The sequence below is a fragment of the Hyaena hyaena genome, unplaced genomic scaffold (assembly GCF_003009895.1).
Source record: "Hyaena hyaena isolate Hyena2069 unplaced genomic scaffold, ASM300989v1 scaffold_806, whole genome shotgun sequence".
In the NCBI taxonomy this organism is placed as follows: Eukaryota; Metazoa; Chordata; class Mammalia; order Carnivora; family Hyaenidae; genus Hyaena; species Hyaena hyaena.
In genome coordinates, this window is record NW_024081440.1 from 656,854 (window position 1) to 679,312 (window position 22,459).

Here is a 22,459-nt window from a genome sequence, read left to right on the forward strand (position 1 = left end):
TGTGTACATTTTTTTCTTACTCTTTTTATTTTTGAGAGAGAGAGAGAGAACACAGGGAGACACAGAATCCTAAGGAGGCTCCAGGCTCTGAGCTGTCTACACAGAGCCCAACACAGGGCTCAAACTTGGTGAAGGGCGAGATCATGACCTGAGCCAAAAGTTGAATGCTTAACTAACTGGGGTGCCTCACGTGTACATTGTTTTTTGATGGTGTCTGAAGATACGTAAGAATTCGATATGGTAAAATACTCCAAACAAAACACAAACCTTGAAAATTATGTTCTTCGTGGTTTGCCATTTTTAGTTTAGATTGAAATTTTATTATGGTATGCTTGTAACTTTATCTTAAAATGTAAGGTGGATAGTTTAATGGGTGGAAGGTTGTCTTTTTGGGTGGAGAGTGGAATTATGAACTTCCATTTTCTTGATTGGTGCTCTTTAGAAACTTCAGTATTTGCAGCTCTGGTGCTTGAATATGATGACTCTTGATAAGGGTTTTTAAAATTCCTATCTTATTGGATTGATTGTTTTCTCAAAGTCCAGTTTTAATTTTCTTTTGGTTTTTGTTCCTGAAGCTTTATTCTTCCTGGAATGTAAACTTATGGAAGATAATCATTTACCTTACTGGCAAATGAAAGAGGGGCTTGTTTGGTATGCAAGTTGAAGACTCCTGCTTCTCTACCTTTTTTTTTTTTTTTTTTTTTAACGAAGAACGTCATTTATTAAAAATAAAAATAGGGGACACTTGGCTGGCTCAGTCAGTTAAGCGTCTGACTTCGGCTTGGGTCATCATCTCCTGGTTCGTGGGTTTGAGCCACAAGTTGGGCTCTGTGCTGACAGCTTGGAGCCTGGCGCCTGCTTCGGATTCTGTGTCTTCTCTCTCTGCCGTCCCCCACTTATTCTCTTTCTCTCTCAAAAATAAATAAGCTTTAAAATAAAAACTTGCTACAGGATATTAAACTCGAAAACATTAATATTATCGATAACCTGTCTTTTAAACTATCATTAGGTAGCTTTAACATTTTATTGCAGACCAGCCATGTATTATTATGCTGAAATAACTTTTCACAAAGGAAGATGGCATTTGCCAGTAGCAGTTGATGCTATTTGGTACTGTTAGATGTCTCTTCCTTCAGGAATTAAATTTTTTCACTAGACTTTCCTCCTTTTGGATTAACTACAGGACATTTGGAATGTTCTTGAAACTTTTAATTTATTGATAGAGTTTTGGATGTAATTTAAAAGATCATTTCATGGGGTGCCTGGGTGTCTCAGTCAGTTAAGCCTCCAATTTCGGCTCAAGTCATGATCTCACGGTTTGTGGGTTTGAGTCCCCTCTTGGGCTCTGCTGACAGCTCAGAGCTTGGAGCCTGCTTTGGAGTCTGTGTTTTGCTTTCTCTCTGTCGCTCCCCTGCTCACGCTCTCTCTCTCACTCTCAAAAATAAACATTAAAAATAATTTTTTAAAAAATAAAGGTCATTTCAGGTTTGTTTAACTTTATCATACATGGTGCATGCCTCTGATCTTATAAAGTTTTTTTTTTTTTTTTTTTTTGAGTGGTGGACCTTAGTTTGCCTTGGAGAGTGATATTAAGGTAGGTAGCTGCTACTTGTTAGTGGACAGCATAGTAAGTTGACAGTGGAATGTAACTTAATTTTGTTGGGTACATACTTGTTCCTGCAGGTTAGGTCAACAGATATATTGAGGCGATGTCACTTGGCAGATCTTGTGCTTGATTTTGAGGAAGAAAACATTAAATTAGACTATACAAACTGAGGAGCATGCTGTCTAGTGGAAAAAAGTCAACACATAATAGGACAAAGCAGAGGGATCTAAAATTTTAGAGAAAGAAGTGACAGCTGGTTAAATGGAGGGTGAGAGGAGGAGACTTCAAGAATAGAAGAATTTGAATTCTTTTGAACAATGAGCAGAAGTTATAAAAAGAGATGGGTAAGGTAAAGAAAAGTAAATCCAGGAAATAGATCAGTAAATAAATGGTCTCTTGTTTAGCCAGAGCATAGGGCACTTGCATAGGGAATAAAAGTTGCTGAGATGAAAAGGTAAGTTTGAAATAAATTGTGGAGGTTTTGAATGCTGTGAGTAAAATTAGAAAGCCACAGAAAATTTGAGGCAGGAAAGTTCTTTAGGAAAGAGAATCTTGGGGCATACTTTATTTAACAAGGATTTGGGAATGAGGAGAACCAGTTTGAAGATTACTGCAGTGCTACTGATATATACTGGGGATGGTTTCAAAAATCTGACATCAGATCTTCTCTGGGGAGCTTTTCCTAACACCTTCCCTACTCCCATTAAGATTAACTTTGACCCCTGTGCTCTTATGGCCACTGTTTTACTTGACTCTTTTATTAGCTCCTAAAGGCAGGAAGTATGTCTTATTTCACTTGATAATATCTCTAAGACATAGTACCAGTGAATTAAGGGAAGATCTGGACCACGATGGTGTCTTTAGAAAGGACGAGTCCCCACGGAAGAGCTGTACTAAAGGGGTGAACAGAATTTGACTTGTGATTGAGGGGATAAAGAAGGAGTCTAGGATGATTCTGTTAGAGGGCTGTTGCTGGCTAACACTTACTGAGCAGTTAAGTGCCAGACACTATTCTAAGTATGTACCCTACCTGTATTTGTCCTTCATAACAATCCTACAAGGCAGGGTGCTCTTCCTCTATGCAGATGAAGGAAGTAGGGCCAAGGTTACAAAACTGGTAAGTGTTAAAACCAGGAAGTCTTATTCCAGAAACTGCTCTTAAAAACATCTTACTACTTCTATATTATGAGTGATTGAGAGAGACAATCCAGTATCAGAAGTAAGGCCAATTGGAGAAGCTAGTTTGAAAGGAATGTTAAATATATTGGATTTGAGGAGCTTGCAGACATTCAGGTGAAGACAACTAGGAGGTAGATTGGAATCCAAGAGAGAGACTAAGGTTGAAAAATAAAGACTTAGACATCCTTTCAGTGCAATAAAGGTGTTGATATGCTTCCTATGGGAGAGATTGTTAAACTTGGGGAGATGCAAATTGATGCTTTAGAGGATGAGTGGAGAAAGAGGACCTTTTAAGGAGTCAATAAAGGGAATGGAAAGCTGATGGAGCAGAATGACAGTGTTGGAGTAATGTTGCTGTAGCTACACTGCAAAGTTGAACAAAGTTTTTATTCTCAGCCACCAAGATGTAGCGCCATATGGTATAGAGTAGTTGCTTTCACTTTTTAACTCCTTAGCAATCATGAGAACAAGCAAACAATCCTTGAGCGAACAATCCTTTTTACTTTAGGATGTTCTTGCTGACTTTCACCACATCTGTACTATCTGCTTTCTCTATCCTGAGGTAAATTTCTCCTATGTCTGCTTCTTGTCTCAAGCTTCCCTTATTCTGCCCTTTCATTTTTTGTTTTTGGGTGTTTTTCGTTTGGATGAAGAATTGTGCTGTAGACTTCAGAAGGTCTGTAGGCATCATTAATATGTTGTTCTTCAGTTTAAAAACATAAAAACCAAACCCAAGACAAATAATAGTTCTAGGTCAGGAAGAGGGAAGGTCAGCTTCTGAAGTGGCATTACATTTACTGTTTACTTGGACCATTAGCTTTAGAAGTTGGTTATTCTTGAGAGCTTGTTTGGAGGTTCTAGCAGGGGAGCGCAGCTACTCGTATACCCTTGACCGAGGAACGGTCCTCCTCTAGCGGGGAAGGTCATCCTCTTCGACCGAGCGCGCAGCTTCGGGAGGGACGCACATGGAGCGGTGAGGGAGGAAGGGGACACCCGCCTAGCCAGCCAGATCAGCCGAATCAACCCTGGCGATCAATGGGGTGACAGATGTCGCAGCCAGATCGCCCTCACATCCAGAAGTTGGTTATTCTTTTAAAAATCTTATTAACTGCTATTTGTATATCTTTATGTCTAAAGAAGTTCCATTCTGAGTGCAGTGTAGTTATAGCTCCATGTCAGTGGGAAATGTCTGGTTTGTAGTAAATGTGACCACTGCCATCTTAGATTAATTGAAATCAACTAATGAATCTTCCTAAGCCATGCTGTTATTTTTAAGTCCTAGAAATGATGATTTGAATATGGTAGCATAGAAGATTAAAGAAAGAAAAGCTAGCACTGTCTTATAAGTTCTTGCATGCTTATGCTTCTGGGTGAACTTTAGAATTATTTTTGGCAGGCTTTGTCCCTGTGCAAAGATTTCCCTTTGGAGTATTGAACTGTTGAATGAAATTGCATTAATTATGTAAATAAAATTGGTTATAATTGACATTGTCTTAATAATGTGTATTCCCATCCAGGAATGTAGTGAATCTTTTCAAAAGGTAACTTGAATAGCTGAATCCTTCTGTGAAGTTTGTATTTTCTTCACCTGGGTTGTGTACCTTTCTTTAGTTGGTTTCTAGATGTTTTCCACTTACTGTTGCTATTGTGATTAGGATATTATTTTTGTTACCTAGTAAGTTAAAAATAGTATATTGGCAAGCAGTTGATTTTTTTAAAAAAAATGTTTATTTATTTATCTTGAGAGAGAGAGAGAGAGAGAGAGAACATGCATGCTTTCACATACCTGTACAACTCAGGGAGGGCCAGAGAGAGGGAGAAGGAATCCCAGGCAGGCTCCATACTCAGTGCGGAGCCTGATGTGGGTTCTGGTCACGTGACCATGAGATCATGACCTGAGCCAAAAGCAAGAGTCAGACGCTTAACTGACTGAGCCACCAAGGTACCCCTGATTTTTTTTTCCTCAATCTGTTTAGTTTCTAACTGAATTTTGTTTTGTTTTGTTTTCTAAGAGTAGTTGTTCTTTTGAATATACTAATTTCTAAATGTGTGGAAATGGGCACATTTTAAACTATGTTTCCAAGTGTGTTTCACTGAGCTAACTTTAAATATTAAAAATTTCTTCTTCCATACCATCTTGCCTTTTAAGAAGGGTTAGATGGGAGAAGAAAGTGAATGAGAAAGGACACAGTAAAAGTTGGAGATAGAAAGGAGATGGATTCAAAGAATAGTGATGGAAGATACCTCAGTGCTTGATTGTCTTGGGCTTATTTTGCTTAGGGCCCAGCACAGTGGAATTCAGAGGAACAAATTGGTTCAGTGTGAAAATCTGACCACCTATTCTTAGCCTTAAGTTTAGAGAAGGTAAGTAAAGCAATACTGTGTGTAGACCTACCAAGAGTCTTAACTGTACTTGCTCTTTTATATATCATACAAATCTTCAGTTTTCTCTTAAAAATAAATGTAATGTCTTGTATATTTATTTTAAGTCTAGAACTTGGAGCTAGGTCAGATATTTGTGGTGTCAGGATTCTTGGTTTCATTTCAAAACAGATGAATATATGAAAGTGGGGAAAACGAAAGGGAAACAAACCATAAGAGACTTTTTAAATGGGAGAGAATGCCAAGCAGGCTGCTTACGCGACTGAGCCACCTAGGTGCCTCAACCATAAGACACTCTTAAGCATGGAGAACAAGCTGAGAGTTGATAGGAGATGGGTATTAAGGAGGGCACTTGTTATAATGAGCATTGGTGTTATATGTAAGTAATGAACCACTGAATTCTACTCCTGCAACTAATATTGTACTGTGTGTTAACTAACTAGAATTTAAATAAAAATTTGAAAAAAACCCACAAAAAACAAAAAAAGCAGAGTACACAGCACAAAAGTAGGAAAAAAATAATGCAAACATATGTAAAACAGCTGATTACTAATAATATTGTGTTATTTTTCTAGATTTTATGTTTGGGATGTCAGCTTTTTAAACATACTTTTTTAAAAGTGTTTTCTTTCATCATTTGAAGTAAATGCTCACCCTTAAAAAGGATTCTTGGTTTCACTTAAAAATTTCTTGTTTTGTAGCACCTGGGTGGCTCATTCAGTTAAGCATCCAACTTCGGCTTAGGTCATGATCTCACAGTTTGTGAGTTCAAGCCCTACATCGAGCTCTGTACTGACAGCTCAGAGCCTGGAGCCTGCTTCGGATTCTGTGTCTCCATTGATCTCTGCACCTCCCCCCTCGCTCGTATGCTCATGCTCTCTCTCTCTCAAATGAATAAACATTAAAAAAAGAAATTAAGAAAAATTTTTAATGCTTCTTTATTTTTTAGAGAGAGAGAGAGACAGAGCACGAGCGAGGGAGAAAGGGCAGAGAGGGAGACACAGAATCTGAAGCAGGCTCCTGGCTCTGAGTTGTCAGCACAGAGCCTGACTCGGGCTGGAACTCACAAACCATGAGATCATGACCTGAGCCAAAGTCAGAGGCTTAACCAACTAAGCCAGTCAGGTCCCCTCTTGGTTTCACTTTTAACATTTAAATGTACATAGAAATAAGTAAAATCTTGTTACCTAATACCTTGAAAATAAAAACAGCTCAGTGACAGAGTTAAAATTCTGGGACTCCTAAGTAAAAATTTCAGACAGATATCACGTTAGTTAATAATCTTGCAGCTTGGCTTTGTCTTTAGATGTATAGTGAAAAAACAGAATGTTGTATGCCATATATAATTTGATCTGTAGATCAATTAGGAAAAAATAAGATGAAATTTTACAGTTGCCATTGTTGGAAGTGCCATTATTTGAAGACTGAATTCTTTCTGTGCAATAATCAGCAATAGTGTCATGCTGAATTAGGAGCAGCCCTCTTAAAACAAGTTGTAAATGGTGGCCAGTTGTGGATTTGATAATAGAGTTTTCTTTTTCTTGAACTGTTTGTGCAGCAGCATTTGTACCTTTTACAGTCAGGGTTTATGTGTGGATTTTTTTTTGTTGTTAGAATCTACTCTTTATATGACTGGGTAGTTGGAAGAAGGAGGGGAAGTTTCTTTGCTGTATAATGAGATGTTGCTGTTCTGTCAGTGTTGTGGCAGTATATAGTGTATCCTATGACTTGGAGGCTTTTTCACAAAAATTCTGTTGTAAAATAGTGGTTCGGTTTCTAGTCTACAGTTAAAAAGGCTTAAGTATACCTCAGATATATCCTACTCTCATTTATGTATTTTGGCACATATGCATTCTGAATTTTGAAGAATGGACTTGCACATTTATTTTGGATCACAACCTTTTTGTAAGTTATAGATTGCCTTTGGTTTTATTAGCTGAGGAGAAATTGCTACAAGTTTGGGAAGATTAAGTTTGTATAACCTGAGGCACACTTGTTAGCATATGATATATTTTAAGATCACTTAAATATTGACTTTCATTTTTAATAATTGCAGACGAGATCATCAGATGTTCATTCATCTGGATCTTCAGATGCACACGTAAGTATAAAAGGTGATCTTTGTTTTCTTTCCCTTACCCTTCCTTCCCTCCCTCCCTCCTTTTTTTCCCTTGTACACCCAATGTGGGGCTCAAACTCATGACCCCCAGATCAAGAGGTGCATGCTCCACTGGCTGAGCCAGCCAGATGCGCCTTGTGTTTTTCTTTAACATTTAATTTCTCTCCTTATATATTCTTACATTTATGATTTTGCTTGATAAATAACAATTGTATGTGTCCTTTTCTATCTTGTTTTTAGCTAAGTGATCTCTTTTTTGTGTGTTATATTTGTACAAATTGGCCCCCACAGACCATGTTAGAAGCCGAGTATATATATATATATATATATATACACACACATATATATATGCATATATGTGCTTACAAAGTTCTGTACATACACGGATGTGTGTACTTGTACATTGACTATGGTTTGCATTGTATACACTCATTCTTTTCTCATTGCACAATATAGCTATTGGAAACTCGCACAAGTCAGCAGTCATAGCTCTAATGTAGTCTTTCTGCTGTCGTCGTTCCATAGGGCAAGGTATAAATTACTAAGCTATTTCTGTATTGATGAGCATATACCTGTTGAAAAGCTTTTTGATATTTTGAATAATTTCTCAATAAACATTCCTTTACATGTTATTATAGCAGTGCTCAAAGTCTGGTCTTCAGACCCCTGTGGTTACTCAGGATCTTCCAGGGGCTTTGTGAGTTCAACTATTTTAAATAATACAAAGACAATATTTGCTTTTTTCATTATGTTGACATTTGCATTAATGATGCAGAAGCAATTGATGGATAAACTGTTGGCATCTTAGCATGAATCAAGCCAGTGTTGTCAAAGTGTACTAATAGTCATTGTATGCTTCCCCATCTGGCACAGTAAAAGTAAAAATGTGCTAGTTTCACTTAAGAATGTTCTTGATGAAGCAGTAAAAATTATTAATATTAAATTTTGTCCTTGTGTATGGATCTTTGTAATGTTCTGTGTGATGAAATGGGAAGTACATATAAGGCACTACTGCTTATCAAAGTGTGATGTTTGTCTTGAGAAAAGGTACCTGATTAAATCAGTGGTGATATTAAGGGATGAGACTTTTGATAGTGTATAGTGAAATTGGTCACTCTTTGGACATTTGGGTTATTTTTAGTTTTAGTACTACATATGTGATTTTTAAAAATTTGTTTTACTTTTCCTGAAGATGGATGCATCGGGACCCTCAGATAGTGACATGCCAAGTCGGACACGACCTAAGAGTCCAAGGAAACATAATTATAGGAATGAGAGTGCTCGTGAAAGCCTTTGTGATTCTCCTCATCAGAATCTCTCAAGAGTAAGTGTTGATAAAGATGAGAAAGGATTAATGATTTTAATCTGTCCTTGATCAAATTTGGTGGTTGACTATTTTGGTGCTGGTTATTTCATCTTGTCACTATTTGAAAATAACGTTCATTGTTCTATTTGGGTTAATGATAAACTCAAGTTCATGTAAGGAAATGTGTTTGTGGCTTATATGTGAGATAGATTTCATGTAAAATTTGAAATTTTATTTAAAAAACCAAGGAGTGTTTTCAATATAAAATGGTTAATTATCAGATTTATTGTTCTCCCTTATAACAAACATTTACTGAACCAAGTGCCACATGACAGTCACTGGAACAGCACACAGTTCTTGCTCTTGAAGAGCTTATAGTCTTGCTCTGGGAAGTGAACAGAGACAGGTATTATTCACTCTGGTTAGTGTAGTATCCCCATCAGTATGAGAACCCAGAGGAGGAGCTTCTTTACTATGTATGAACTATGAACACTTTAAAACAGTGTTCTCATGTTTTAGTGTTTTTTCTGTTTCACATAATTTTTCTGGTTGTGATTAAATTTGGGAAGCTAATAAATTAATAAAAACCAAATTTGGAAGCATAATCAAGAAGACAGTTATCACCAGCCACTATTAAATTAACATTCATAACACTTTATTTTTCTTGTTTAATATTTCTAGGCATAAATGTATTTTAATGAATGATTGTGTTTTTTTGTGTAAACATTTTGTAATTCCCTTAACTATATTTCTGTTAGGATATAAATAAAATTTGAGCTCTTCCAATTGTGTTTTGTAAAATTATGGTTTTCATTGAATTTGTATATAATTTTACCATTTGTTTGAACTTATTTTTAAATGTTTATTTGGGGGAGAAGGGGAGAGAGCACATGCTAGCAGGGGAGGGACAGAGAGAGAAGGAGGTAGAGAATCCCAGACAGGCTCCCTGTTGTCAGCTCAAAGTCTGATATGGGTAATGAACTGTGAGATCATGACCTGAGCTGAAATTGAGTCAGACACAGTAACTGACTAAGCCACCCAGGTGCCCTAACCATTTATTTAAACTTTTGAAGTTAAAATAGAGATGCTGGGGCACCTGGATGGCTCAGTTGGTTGAGCATCCAACTCCTGATTTTGGCTCTAGTTATGATCCCAGGATTCTGGGATCAAGCCTTGCCTTGGCCTCCACAGTGAGCGTGGAACCTGCTATGGATTCTCTCCCCCCCACCCCCCTCCTCCCAGCAAATAAAAATAAATTAAAAGTGCCAAAAAGAAAAAAAGCCCCCAGACAAATCCAGAGATGTTGATTGATGGCCAAACATTTTTCTTTCTACTTTGGGGAAAAAAATTTACTTTCAATCTATTACTGAAACCTCATTTTGACTTGTTGGTTATAAATGGCTTTATTTTTTTTTTTCAAAGTGATTTTAATGTAACTTTAAAATAGTTCATGGCAATATTACGCTTCCATTTTGCTTCTCTCGAGGTCAGACATATTTAATATTCAGGGGATTGATGAAGTCTAATTTGTAATTGGTTAATTTGTCATTTTGGTAGGCAAGAATGAAACTTTTGGGTTTTAATTACAGATTAATATTTTAGGTTGTATTTAATAGACATTCCTCTCTTTGAAGTTTACGAGTCAAAGTCTTAACATTCTAATGTTCAAATGAACATTCAAGTAACTGAACAGCTAAAGGTCTATGACAGTTTTACTTCTGCTGAAACATGAAATTCTATGATTATGTTTATAAATATTCAGTATTGTTGATGAAGAATGAGTTAATTACTGATTTATAAAAGGAAGTGATGTGATTTGTAGTACTTGAAATGGAGGTTATAGATGATATTTAGATTCCTGCTACTGAACATCAGAAATATATGCTCCCTTCTCCCTATTTGAATGTCTGTTTTCCATCATTTCTTTCTGCTCAGAACCATCTGTACTTTTTCTCAAGTGCTTTTATTCTTGCTGCCAGCAAGTAGGATGAACGATTTCTAAGCCTTGGCGTCTCTTTCTCTCTGCTTTATTTTTACCATTTTAAAACAAAATGGCTTTTGTATGTTAGTTATTGACCTTGAGCTAGCAAATGAAGACATTCTTTAAGGAATACTTTACATCAGAATCAAGCCCATCGTAGGCACTTGATGCTTAAGAGTAGCCTCAGCTTTTCTGCTTTACGAAACTTCTTTTTTAAAAGTCATCTAATCTGAAGATATGATTATCACATTCGGTTAAGTTATAGGTAGCATTAAGAAGTGTATGTAGTAAAGGTATGCTTTTTATTTATTTTCACAGCCTCTTCTAGAAAACAAACTTAAAGCGTTCAGTATTGGAAAAATGAGTACAGCTAAGCGAACTTTAAGTAAGAAGGAGCAAGAAGAATTAAAGAAAAAGGTAATGTTTAAATTGCATTTTGAGTTATCCTTGGAAATCTGTCTAAGTAAGTATATGTGCAGGTAGAGAAATGCTTTTCAAAGTTTTGTGACCTCAGGCTATTCTCAGCTCGCTCCCACCACCAAGTCAAATCTGTAACACAGGCTACATTCAGAGGACTCCAGTTTGTATCCCTGTCCCCTCCACCATTTCCTCTGTGTACGTTTTGGTTATTCTCTTGTCTGTTCTTTTTGTATAAGCAACTATGCGTAAATACATACTGTACTTCTCTTTCCTAGATGATCAGTAATATGCTATATACAGTGTACTTTCTCCATCTTTTTTCAGTTAACATTATATCTCAGAGGTTACCATCAGTATATTGAATTTTTTTTTTTAAATAGCTGTGTAGACATTCATTAGTTTATTCACTAAAATTCTGTTGAGGGTATTTTTGTTTTGGTCTTTTGCCATTACAAGTAGTGTTGTTAATGGATAGTGTTATGCATGTTTTTTTGTTTATCTTTGGGATATATATGTTTAAAGTTCATATATTTAGAGAGAGAGAGTGAGCGAGAACGTACACTGAGTGGGAAAGGGGCAGAAAGAGAGGGAGAGAGAGAATCCCAAGTAGGTTCTGTGTTGTTAGCATGGACCTTGTGTGGAGCTTGATCTCATGAACCATGAGATCATGACCTGAGCCAAAATCAAGAGTCCAAAACTTAACCAACTGAGCCACCCAGGTGCCCCATTGGGTATCTTTCTATAAGTGAGATTGCTGGGTTGAATTGTAAATACACAAATGTAGCTCTGTTGGATATTGTCAGAGTGCTCTCTAAAAGGGCAGGGCCATTTCTTTCGCATCTCTCTCCGGAATGTATGATAGCCTTGCCAGCAGAGGATGTTTTTGAAGTTTTGCCAATCTGCTAGGTGAAAAATGTTATTTCAGTGTAGTTTTAAATTTGTATTTCTCTTATATAAGTAAGGTTGAATAGCTTTTGTGTTTGTTTCTGTGAACTGTCTGCTTGTATCTCAAACAGTCTTTTCAGAGATTAGGTTATCTCTATTTTTTAAAACCTCACATACTAAGTTTATTAACATTTTGTTTATGACACAAGGTACAGTGTTTTTTTTCCCCCAGTCGATTGTCTTTATTTTGCTTCTGGTTTTTTTTTTCCATGTAGAAACTTTTTTGTTACGTAATCAGATTTATCAATCTTCCCTTAAGATTTCTATTATTCAGTTATTGTTCTCCTAGTTTATAAAGGAATTTCTTCATTTTTAAAATACTTTATATACAGTTTCATTTAAAAAAATTAAATCTCGTTCATTTGCAGTTTCTCCTGGTATGTGATGTGAAGAATTGGTTCATTTAGGCAAACCATGAGAGACTCTTGAATGCTGACAAAAACTGAGGACTGATGGATGTGGGGGGGAGGGGGGGAGGGGCATGGAGGAGGGCACTTGTGGGGATGAGCACTGGGTGTTATGTGGAAAATAATTTGACAATAAACTATTTGTAAAAAAAAAAAAAAAAAAAGAATTTGTTCATTTATATGTTTTTTTCAAATAGGTTTATCAAGTTACCCCAACACCATTCTTTGAAAAGTCCATCTAGTCTCCTTTGATTTCGATACTCCTTTGATCAAATACTAAATTTCCAACTGTTGTTGGATTTATTTCTTTGTTTTCTGTTATGTTCTGTTGGCCTTTGTTGCATACAAATACTGGGGACATTGTGAAGAGTAATAAATGATATTGTCAAGGTTCTTTTGAGCTTTTTTCCCTAATGCCAACTGTGGAGATCTTGCTGCTTCAACTTGTAATACTCATGTGTTTGGTGGTGCTTTAGAAACGTTAAAAACATTAATAGAGTAATAATATTTTATATAGTTAAAAACATTAATAGAGTATTTTATATAGTTGTCATACAGTTTGACTCTTGCTGTCTCTAAACAGATTTACTTAGTGGGTCTTTCTCTGATTCCACAAATGGCCAGTAGAGGATCAAGGTCTCTCTTTGTTTCAGTGTTAATTAGTATCTAATACCTACTAAAGATGAGATATTATTACTTACGGGGACTGCTTAACTTGCTTTTCCCAGTGAAGGGAAAGGTTTTGTTTCCATTATTCCTTAATGAGTTTTACCCTACGTACAATAATAATTTTCATATTAAATGGTACTAATATTTTCATGTATATTTAGGAAGATGAAAAGGCAGCCGCTGAGATTTATGAGGAATTTCTTGCCGCTTTTGAAGGAGGTGATGGTAATAAAGTAAAGACATTTGTGCGTGGAGGTGTTGTTAATGCAGCTAAAGGTTAGTGTGAATATTACAGTCCTTGAGCAGATCCAAAATGTCTTGGTAGAATCACTGTAGGAAATAATGAAAGATATTTGTTGTCTTTTGAATTTAACATTTCCTTTCTATCAGCACCCTCTAGTGCTGATATTATTAATTAGGAAAATAAATGGCCAGATGTGGGTTAATGAGAAATTAGAGCCAGATAAATTTTTAAAAATATTTAGTGCCTTTCAAGGTTGAAGAAAGCAGAACACTTAGCAAAAATTTTAATATATTTTGTAATTTTACTATAAAATGATTAGGTTAGTCTTTTGTTGGAGAGTAAGGTAGTAATATGAATTTAACTTCATATTTTTTCAGTGTTATATCTGAGTGCTAAAAGCATTTTACTAATTTATATTTTTAAATAAAAAAATAGAATAATATGAAGTTATTTTTGAAAATAAGTTTTGAAACTTAGTATTTTAAATTTCAGAAGAACATGAAACAGATGAAAAAAGAGGTAAAATCTATAAGCCGTCTTCAAGATTTGCAGATCAAAAAAATCCTCCAAATCAGTCATCCAATGAAAGACCACCATCTCTTCTTGTCATAGAAACCAAAAAACCTGTAAGTCATACTCAAATAAATGACTTTTTATGTTCAGAGATGACACTGCCAATGATATTTCAGTACTCCACTGTAAGCAGGACTTTGGTTTCTTGTTTTTAATTATTTTTGGAGTAGGTGTTGAGTTTTGGTGCTTAGTCTTTCTAACGAAGAGATAATAGAGTAAGACACTTAGATACTCTTTTTATGTCCTTTGAACAGTGTACATTCGGTGTTACTATACTTACTGCATACTGCAAGTAAAAAGTTGACTATTTTAAATATAAAGTAATGGGATTATCTTTTTAAACAGTTCTAAACAGAGGTATTTAAATAATACTAGCATGTGTAGTGGCAGTTTCCTTGTAAAACTTCTATATTCCAATAATGCATCTTTTGCCTACAACATTTTTGGAATTTATTTGGAATTACTGTCAACCTAGTGGCTCTTTCTTTTTTTCTTTTTTTTTTTTTTTTTAATGCTTTTATTTATTTATTTATTTCTGAGAGAGAGAGAGAGACAGCATGAACAGGGGAGGGTCAGAGAGAGAGAAACACAGAATCCGAAGCAGGCTCCAGGCTCCGAGCTGTCAGCACAGAGCCTGATGCGGGGCTCGAACCCACGAACCGTAAGATCATGACCTGAGCCAAAGTCGGCCGCTCAACCGACTGAGCCACCCAGGTGCCCCAGTGGCTCTTTCTTTTAAGTATTCTCGGTATTAGAAAAATTTTTGTTTTTCAATGGATTTTTCATGAGAGGTGCTATATAGATGTGGGGTATGTCATTTGGAGCCACACTTGGTGAAAAAATATGATTACATTGAATGGTGACACTGACTTTCCTTGCATAACAAATAGCTCTGGATGCAAAGGAAAAAAGCAGTTTCTTTGAGATGTAACTCATGTACTATAAAATTTACCCTTTTAAATTATGCAATCATTTTAAAAATTCTATTCGCAGTTGTGCAAAAATCACTAATCTCTAATTTCAGAACATTTTTATTATCTCAGAAAGAAACCTTATACCTATTTTAGTTATTCCCAACCCCTGGCAACCACTAATCTCCTTTTTATCTGTTTGGATTCGCCTGTTTGGGACATTTCATGCAGATGGAACCCTACAACATGTAGCCTTTTGTTTCTGGCTTCTTTACTTAGCCTAATATTTGAGGGTTTATCTGTATGTTTTGGCACATATTAGTACCTTATTCCTTTTTATGGTTGAATAATATTTTATGGGTATAGTACATATTGTTTATCCATATATCACTTGACCTTGGGATTGTCTTCACTTTTTGGCTATTACGAGTAATGTTGCTATAAACATTTGTGTGTAGGCTTTTTTTGTGGACTTAGTATTCAGTTACACACACACACACACACACACACACACACACACACACATATCTGTACACATACACATACACCTAGGAATGGAATTATGGGTTGTATGGTAACTATTTAACTTTTTGAGAAACTGCCAAAATGTTTTTCCAAATTAGCTGTACTATTTTACAGTCCCATCAGCAATGTATGAGGGTTCTAATTTTTCCACATCTTTACCAATGCTTGTTAAAGTGGTCTATTTTTAAAATTTATTTTAGTCATCTTAGTAGGTGTGAAGTTGTACCTAATTGTGATTTTGATTTGGACTTTCCTGATGATGAGCATCTTGTTATGTGTTTATCATCCATTTGTAATCTTCTGTGGAGAAATGTCTTTTCAGATCCTTGGCCCATTTTGTAATTGGTTTCTTTGTTCTTTTTATTTTTAAGTTGTAAGAGTATTTAACACTTCCTGGAGTCAGGTGTCTTATCAACAATTTGAGTTGCACATGTTTTCTCCCATTCTGTGAGTTGTCTTTACATTTTATCGATAGTGTCCTTCGAAGCATAAAAATTTTTAATTTTGATGAAGTTCAGTTTATCTGGGTTTTTTTGTATGTTGCTTTTACTGTCATATCTAAGAAATCATTGGCTTATTCAAAGTCATAATTTATTCCTGTATTTATCTCTCAGAGTTTTATAGTTTTAGTGCTTCAGTTTAGTTTCTGTGAGTCATTTGAGTTAATTTTTGTGTATGGCATAAAGAAGAGGTCCACCTTCAATTTTTCTTGCATGTGGCTATTCTAGCACTATTTGTGAAAAAAGGCTATTTTCCCCCATTGAGTTATTTTGGCACTTTTAAGAGAGGGATTTCAAAAGCAGTTTAAAATTTTTCTTGCGTTTATTTATTTTTGAGAAACAGAGACAGACCACAAGTGGGACAGGGGGCAGAGAGTGAGACGGAGACACACGAACTGAAGCAGGCTCCAGGCTTGGAGCTGTCAGCACAGAGCCCAATGCGGGGCTCAAACCCAAGAACCGTGAGATCATGATCTGAGCTGAAGTCGGACGTTTAACCAACTGTGCCCCTTCAAAAGCAGTTTTAAATATTTTTTTTAATGTTTTGTTTATTTCTGAGAGAGAGAGACAGACAGACAGACAGCATGAGGAGGGGAGGGTCAGAGAGAGAGGGAGACACAGAATCCGAAGACAAGCTCCATGCTCTGAGCTGTCAGCACAGACCCCGACGCGGGGCTCGAACCCACGAACCGTGAGATCATGACCTAAGCTGCAGTCGGACGCTTAACCGACTGAGCCACCCAGGTGCCCCCAAAAGCAGTTTTAAAAGAGGAATCCCAAAGATGTTACTGATTGTTTTACTAATTCTTAGTTCTCCTAAATGATTGTTTTGAAGAAGGGCATATTTTTGGTAGTTGTTCGTGGTAGTTACTTTGCAGGTCAGTCACTTTATGTTGTTTAGTTTTGCTTCCTGTTACTCAACAATATTCAGGCCTAAGTATCCCAGGATTTTGGGGGATCAAGTTAGTGGCTCCTTTACTGTAAGACTGTAGTTTGTTATTTTTTTTAATTGCTTTAATAATTGAATTGTTAAATTCTTAGTTCAAGAGAACAGGAAGTGTAGTGAAAACAGAAGCATTCTTTTTAATTTAAATAATTAGAACATAACGGATACTAAAATAGAAATTATTTTTTAAAAAAATTTTAGTGTTTATTGTTTAGACAGAGAGAGACAGAACATGAGTGGGGAGGGGCAGAGAGAGAGGAAGACACAGAATCTGAAACAGGCTCCATTCAGGCTCTGAACTGCCAACACAAGCCTGACATGGGGCTCAAACTCATGAAACACGAGATCACGACCTAGCTGAAGTCGGACGCTTAACCGACTGAGCTGCCCAGGCGCCCTTAAAATAGATTCAAGTGATCAGATTATTGAACCATTCGTTTTGTTTAATCTTGTTTTGTTTGAAGTATAACTTGTCATATCCTTCATAGCCACTGAAGAAAGGGGAGAAAGAAAAGAAAAAAAGCAATTTGGAACTCTTCAAAGAAGAATTGAAACAGTAAGTTTTATAGTTTGGAGAATGGCTATCATAAGTATATTGAGCTGTTGCTTAGAGATGCAGGTATGAGGAATGTAGTATACCGATTAGTTACCACTAAACTGGCTCACCTACTGTGATGTTGTTTTAGATGTTATAATGATTTTTTTAGGATATGTTTGAAAGTGAATTAGCATTTCACCCAGCATCTGGGTTGGTTGCGTCCTGTAATGCAGCTCAATTGATAGTATGTAATTACTTAATGTCCGGAGTCCTGTTTGCAGTGGAAACAATGTAGTCACTGAGATACTGGTTAGGAGTGAGCAAACTTAACTAGGAAAGAACAAAGTCAGTGGTCTTGATGTTGAATTTCCTCTTCACCTTAGAAGTGGGCTTTGTATTCTAATGCTTATATGACGTAGCAGAAATTTGCTCATGACTCTTATAGCTGCAGGACTCTAATCACGGTTGTTAGTACTGGCATTTAATTATTCACGAATATTTCAAGTTCTGTGAACATGGTACCTGGGTAAGTTGTATTCTTAACAGATGTGAATGAACAAATTTTGGCTTATTGTTAGTGATTATAAATGTTTTCAACAGAATTCAGGAAGAGCGTGATGAGAGACATAAAACAAAAGGCAGGTTAAGCCGATTTGAACCTCCTCAGTCAGATTCTGATGGTCAGCGTCGTTCTAGTAAGTGGCATTTATTTTAATGTTTATATTTGTGATTAACTATTCTAAAAACTAAGAATTGTTTTCTTTTTCCCCTTTTAAAGTGGATGCGCCTTCAAGAAGAAATAGATCATCTGGTGGTAATACAGTTTTTTGCTCTTTTAACTAATAAAAGTTGTCCATACTTTGTATTTTGCAGGTTATAATTTTTTTTTTTCCTCTCTTGTCCTAGTTCTTGATGATTATGCACCTGGCTCACATGATGTAGGAGATCCAAGCACTACTAATTTATACCTTGGAAACATTAATCCACAGGTAATATTAGAAAAGTTAGATGAATGTTGGCTCATAATCGTAATTATGGAAAAAAACTGCTTTATCAGTCAAAAAAAAATAAGTCAAGACTCTAAGTAAATTTGATGGAACTTAGGGACTATTGACGTTTAAAAAAATTACCTTATAAAATTAAGTCTTAACTCGTATGGGCTGAATTAATCTTGCTGTAGTTCTTAAGGGCTTATCTCCTCTTTCTGTAACTGACTCTCTGAATTTGAAATGTCTTCCTATGTGCTGATTGTATTATTTATCAAATTAGGATATGACCAGTGGTAGACAATGTTCTTTTGAGACTACCCCCTTCTGATGCATAGCTTGCTTCCTTAATGTATTTGCTTTTTCCTTCTGCTCTTGATAATAGCAAACTCGTCATTTGTGCCTCTTTTATATTTTAATTCTTTTCATCATTTCAGTGTTATTTGTGTTATGAGGAATGTAGTGGTTATAATAAAGAACATGTCCTTTTTAAAAATTATATCTGTTTTGGACTTCATGGTGTATTACTGTTTTCACTTTTCTCTCTTCTTGATTATATTGGGTACTGGAAAAAGAAAAAAAGTGATTAGATCTTTTTTTTTCTTTCATCACCAACATGCATTTTCTCCTTTTCTTAAATGTGATAATCACTGCTGCCTGAAAGATGTTGCTAAATGCCTAAACAAATCACTGCTGAAAAACAGCTTATTTTAGATGTAGGATCTTTAAAGGACCAAGCAGGGATGTAGAGGTGTACTTTGATTTCTTTAGCCATCCAGCCTCTTCACCCTGACCACTTATTTGTGTTTCTGATTTGAAAAGATTTGTGAATGTCCCATGAGGGCAAAATTTTACCTGTATAGATAGAGGTCCTAGTTCTTGAATGGAAAATTGTAGCATTAATAGGTCTTTCTGTTCATTTTGCAAAAATTACTTTGCTTTCTGTTGCATAGAATTTCCTCCTTTTTTTGCATACCAAAAAACTCTCAATCCTTTTAATAGATGAATGAAGAAATGCTTTGTCAAGAGTTTGGAAGATTTGGACCATTAGCCAGTGTGAAAATTATGTGGCCTAGGACTGATGAGGAAAGAGCAAGAGAGAGAAATTGTGGTTTTGTGGCCTTTATGAATAGAAGAGATGCTGAAAGAGCTTTAAAAAATTTAAATGGTAAGAACATTTGTCTATTAATAGAATTCAGACTTTCTTCTTGTTCTGAAAATATTAATGAAAAGTCTAGGGGGGAAATGGACCAGAAATGGAAAGGTTAAAATTAATTCAGATTATTAGAAATCTTCTATTTTCTTTTGAGAGTTACCAGGGTGACCTTTCTTCTCTTTTTTGTAGGAAAGATGATTATGTCTTTTGAAATGAAGTTAGGTTGGGGTAAAGCTGTGCCTATTCCTCCACATCCAATATACATTCCGCCTTCTATGATGGAACATACGCTTCCCCCACCTCCATCAGGACTGCCTTTTAATGCGCAGCCTAGAGAGAGGTTAAAAAACCCCAATGCTCCAATGTTACCGCCACCTAAAAACAAGGAGGATTTTGAGAAGGTAATTTAAAAAATGTACATAGGGCCGCATCTAATTTGTAAATACTAAATATCTGTGGTAGTATTTCTTTTCAATAATTTTATAGAAAATGTGTGTGTAATTCTGTTTGGCAACTCTTAAAAGAAATAAGTAGATGTGTTCCCTGCCTTAGCCCATGGAAACCCTGTATTGAAATACTAGGTCATATTTTTATTTGTGGCTACCATTCCTTTTTTGACCACTTAAGGTTTTTTTCCCCCTCCTTTGTCCACTATTGTGTCCAGGTTTGCTTAAGTGCAATATCTAAATTTGTTCTGGGAAAGTGTTACTTTGTATTTGGTTAAGTGACTTTTCAATTAGAAAGACCTAAATAGTTAAACTGTTTGGATGGCTGCTAGCTAACTTAATTCTCAAGATCTGAGGCATTAGAGTATTTGAGAGCGTATGTGGTTTTTTTAAAAAAAAAAAAACAGTTAACTACTCTAGTAAAAGCAAAGGGTGAGTATTTTCTTTTTATTAAACATAAAACCAACTTAATTTCAAGTTTATAAGAATTTGTTGGTTCTGTTATGAAATAATTACACTTAAAATGACAGGGCTGGTTTTAAAGGCTTGGGAACAAAGTAGCAAACTGTATGGTCAGAGGCAAACAGTTAATTATTTCACAAATTAAAATCTTTATCTGATAATTCTCAGTGTAGTACCTATTTCAGTGCATTGATGTGCATTCTGGCAGGAATGTTCTGATTCTTTGCATTTGGTGAACATTTATTGTTCACTGAACACATCCATTTGCATTTATGTAATTGCTTAGTGTATAATTACTTCAAATGCAGTGATTGCCTGCAAAACTTGTGATTAGATGTGTAGTGTTTTCAATGCATTATGTATATTTTTGCTTGTTACTTGTTAACAATACTCACATATTCTATGTTTATTATCTGATGTGACTTCATATACAGACTCTGTCGCAAGCCATAGTCAAAGTGGTTATCCCAACAGAAAGGTACATGTTTTTCTTTATTATTACTGATCTAAATATAGACAATATCCCCTTCTGAATTAAAAAAAAAAATGGTGTTGAGGAAAAGGTAATATCTTGACTGAGCAATGGTTCCTTCCCAGTACTTTTTGGGGGGATAAGTGACTAACTTTAGTGTACTTTGCAATTTTATGTCATTATCCTTTTGTTTTTATTATTACCAATGTAGGGTATTTTATAGCTTTAGTAGTTAGAATGTGTTTAATAGATTTAATATGGAGTTGTTAGTCTAATAATATTTAGACTATTGTGATGGGAAAGTAATAGTTTAAATATATCTTACATTGTGTATAATGTTACAATTTGACCCATCTGTTTTTTTCCTCTTTGTTCGTGAATGATTTGTGTTTATGCAACCTTAATTTGAGTTCTTACTGAAAGGGCATAGCTTTGGTTTTTTTCTAATTGATTAGGAATTACTACCAATTCGTTTCATGAACACTGAACATATTAGAAACTTTTTTTCATGGTAACAAAGGTATTTGGAATTCTTTTTATTTTCCTTTCTTTTTTTCTTTTTCAACATAATGATAAAGCAGAAGAATTCATGCTCTAGGTATGCTCTTGCTCAGTCAAGCTAAGCCTTTTCCCAAACACAGGAACACAACACTGGTTGAATAATAAATGAACACAAAAGAATACCAAATTCTCTTTGACATTGGCCTTGGTGAGCAACACCAGCTGAACTGTCTGCGGCAGCGGGGGACCAGGAAAACATCATGGGATGGATTGGGAAAGTATACAGTTTTTGACCAGACATTGGTACGATCGACTCCAATAAATGTGGTTTTATTATAACTGAGAGACAATTTTTTGGTTTTTTTTTTTTTTTGGTTGTTGTTGCCCAGAGTAAGATAATTGCCATTTTAAAATAAAATAATGCACTTTAAAATACATCCTCTTTTTGTACTACACTGTTTTATTCTGATAGAAAAGTCACCCTATTAAAATGATGTTAAATACACAATTTTTAAGGAAAAAGTGTGTGATTACCATTCTCTTGAAATCAGGTTAGCAACAAGCTAATTGTCAGATTTTGATTTTAAATAATCACATGAAACTTTTTAAAACTTTTAAGCTTTAAATTTTCTAAACTAGATTTTATCAGTTTACAAGCCTATTTAAAACTATAGTGGGTTTTTTTTTCCACTGATTAAAAAGCATTCACAGGAAAGTATTTTTGTAGCATTCAAAAAGCATATATCCACTAGTAGCTTTACATGTGGCTCAGCTTATTTCAAAAGTAAATTTTGAGTATGTATTTTGTTGAAAAGTCTTAACTCACCATTACAGTGAATCCTTTGTTTTAAACTTGCTAAACCATTTTTCATCCATAATATTCAAGTCAAGTTGCATTTGACTTAATTCATATAAGTTTCTGGATTATAGCATTTGTCCCCCTAATAATTGATTTTAGATATTATGATACTCACATAAAATTTCCCTTTACTTCAATTTGGCACATACCAGTGGGAGTTTTGGAACTGAATCATAACTTTACATTATCTCCCTTCCCTCAAAATGATATCATTAGCTATATGGATGCTGAGAATATATTCTCATTTGGATATCAAGAACTGCATATTTGCAGAACTATTAATGCTAGTTTTTAGATTTAAAATTGATGCTTTTGGTTTTTGTTTT

At 35.4% G+C, this 22,459-nt stretch overlaps 1 protein-coding gene across 3 annotated transcripts in view; it reads left to right on the forward strand.

Annotated features, from left to right (window-relative positions):
- LOC120221749 (U2 snRNP associated SURP domain containing) overlaps positions 1-22,459 on the forward strand; it is a 52,968-nt gene that overhangs the window by 3,648 nt on the left and 26,861 nt on the right. Inside the window, exons 2-13 of one of the 3 annotated variants that reach the window (XM_039219309.1) lie at positions 7,224-7,268; positions 8,479-8,610; positions 10,892-10,990; positions 13,176-13,290; positions 13,751-13,884; positions 17,202-17,269; positions 17,852-17,946; positions 18,030-18,065; positions 18,158-18,240; positions 19,240-19,405; positions 19,583-19,794; positions 20,736-20,779. In XM_039219309.1, the coding sequence (XP_039075240.1) occupies positions 7,224-7,268; positions 8,479-8,610; positions 10,892-10,990; positions 13,176-13,290; positions 13,751-13,884; positions 17,202-17,269; positions 17,852-17,946; positions 18,030-18,065; positions 18,158-18,240; positions 19,240-19,405; positions 19,583-19,794; positions 20,736-20,779 (1,229 nt within the window). Of the gene's footprint in view, positions 1-7,223; positions 7,269-8,478; positions 8,611-10,891; positions 10,991-13,175; positions 13,291-13,750; positions 13,885-17,201; positions 17,270-17,851; positions 17,947-18,029; positions 18,066-18,157; positions 18,241-19,239; positions 19,406-19,582; positions 19,795-20,735; positions 20,780-22,459 lie in introns of those variants that run through there. The other 2 variants (XM_039219310.1, XM_039219311.1) reach the window with 2 other exon arrangements.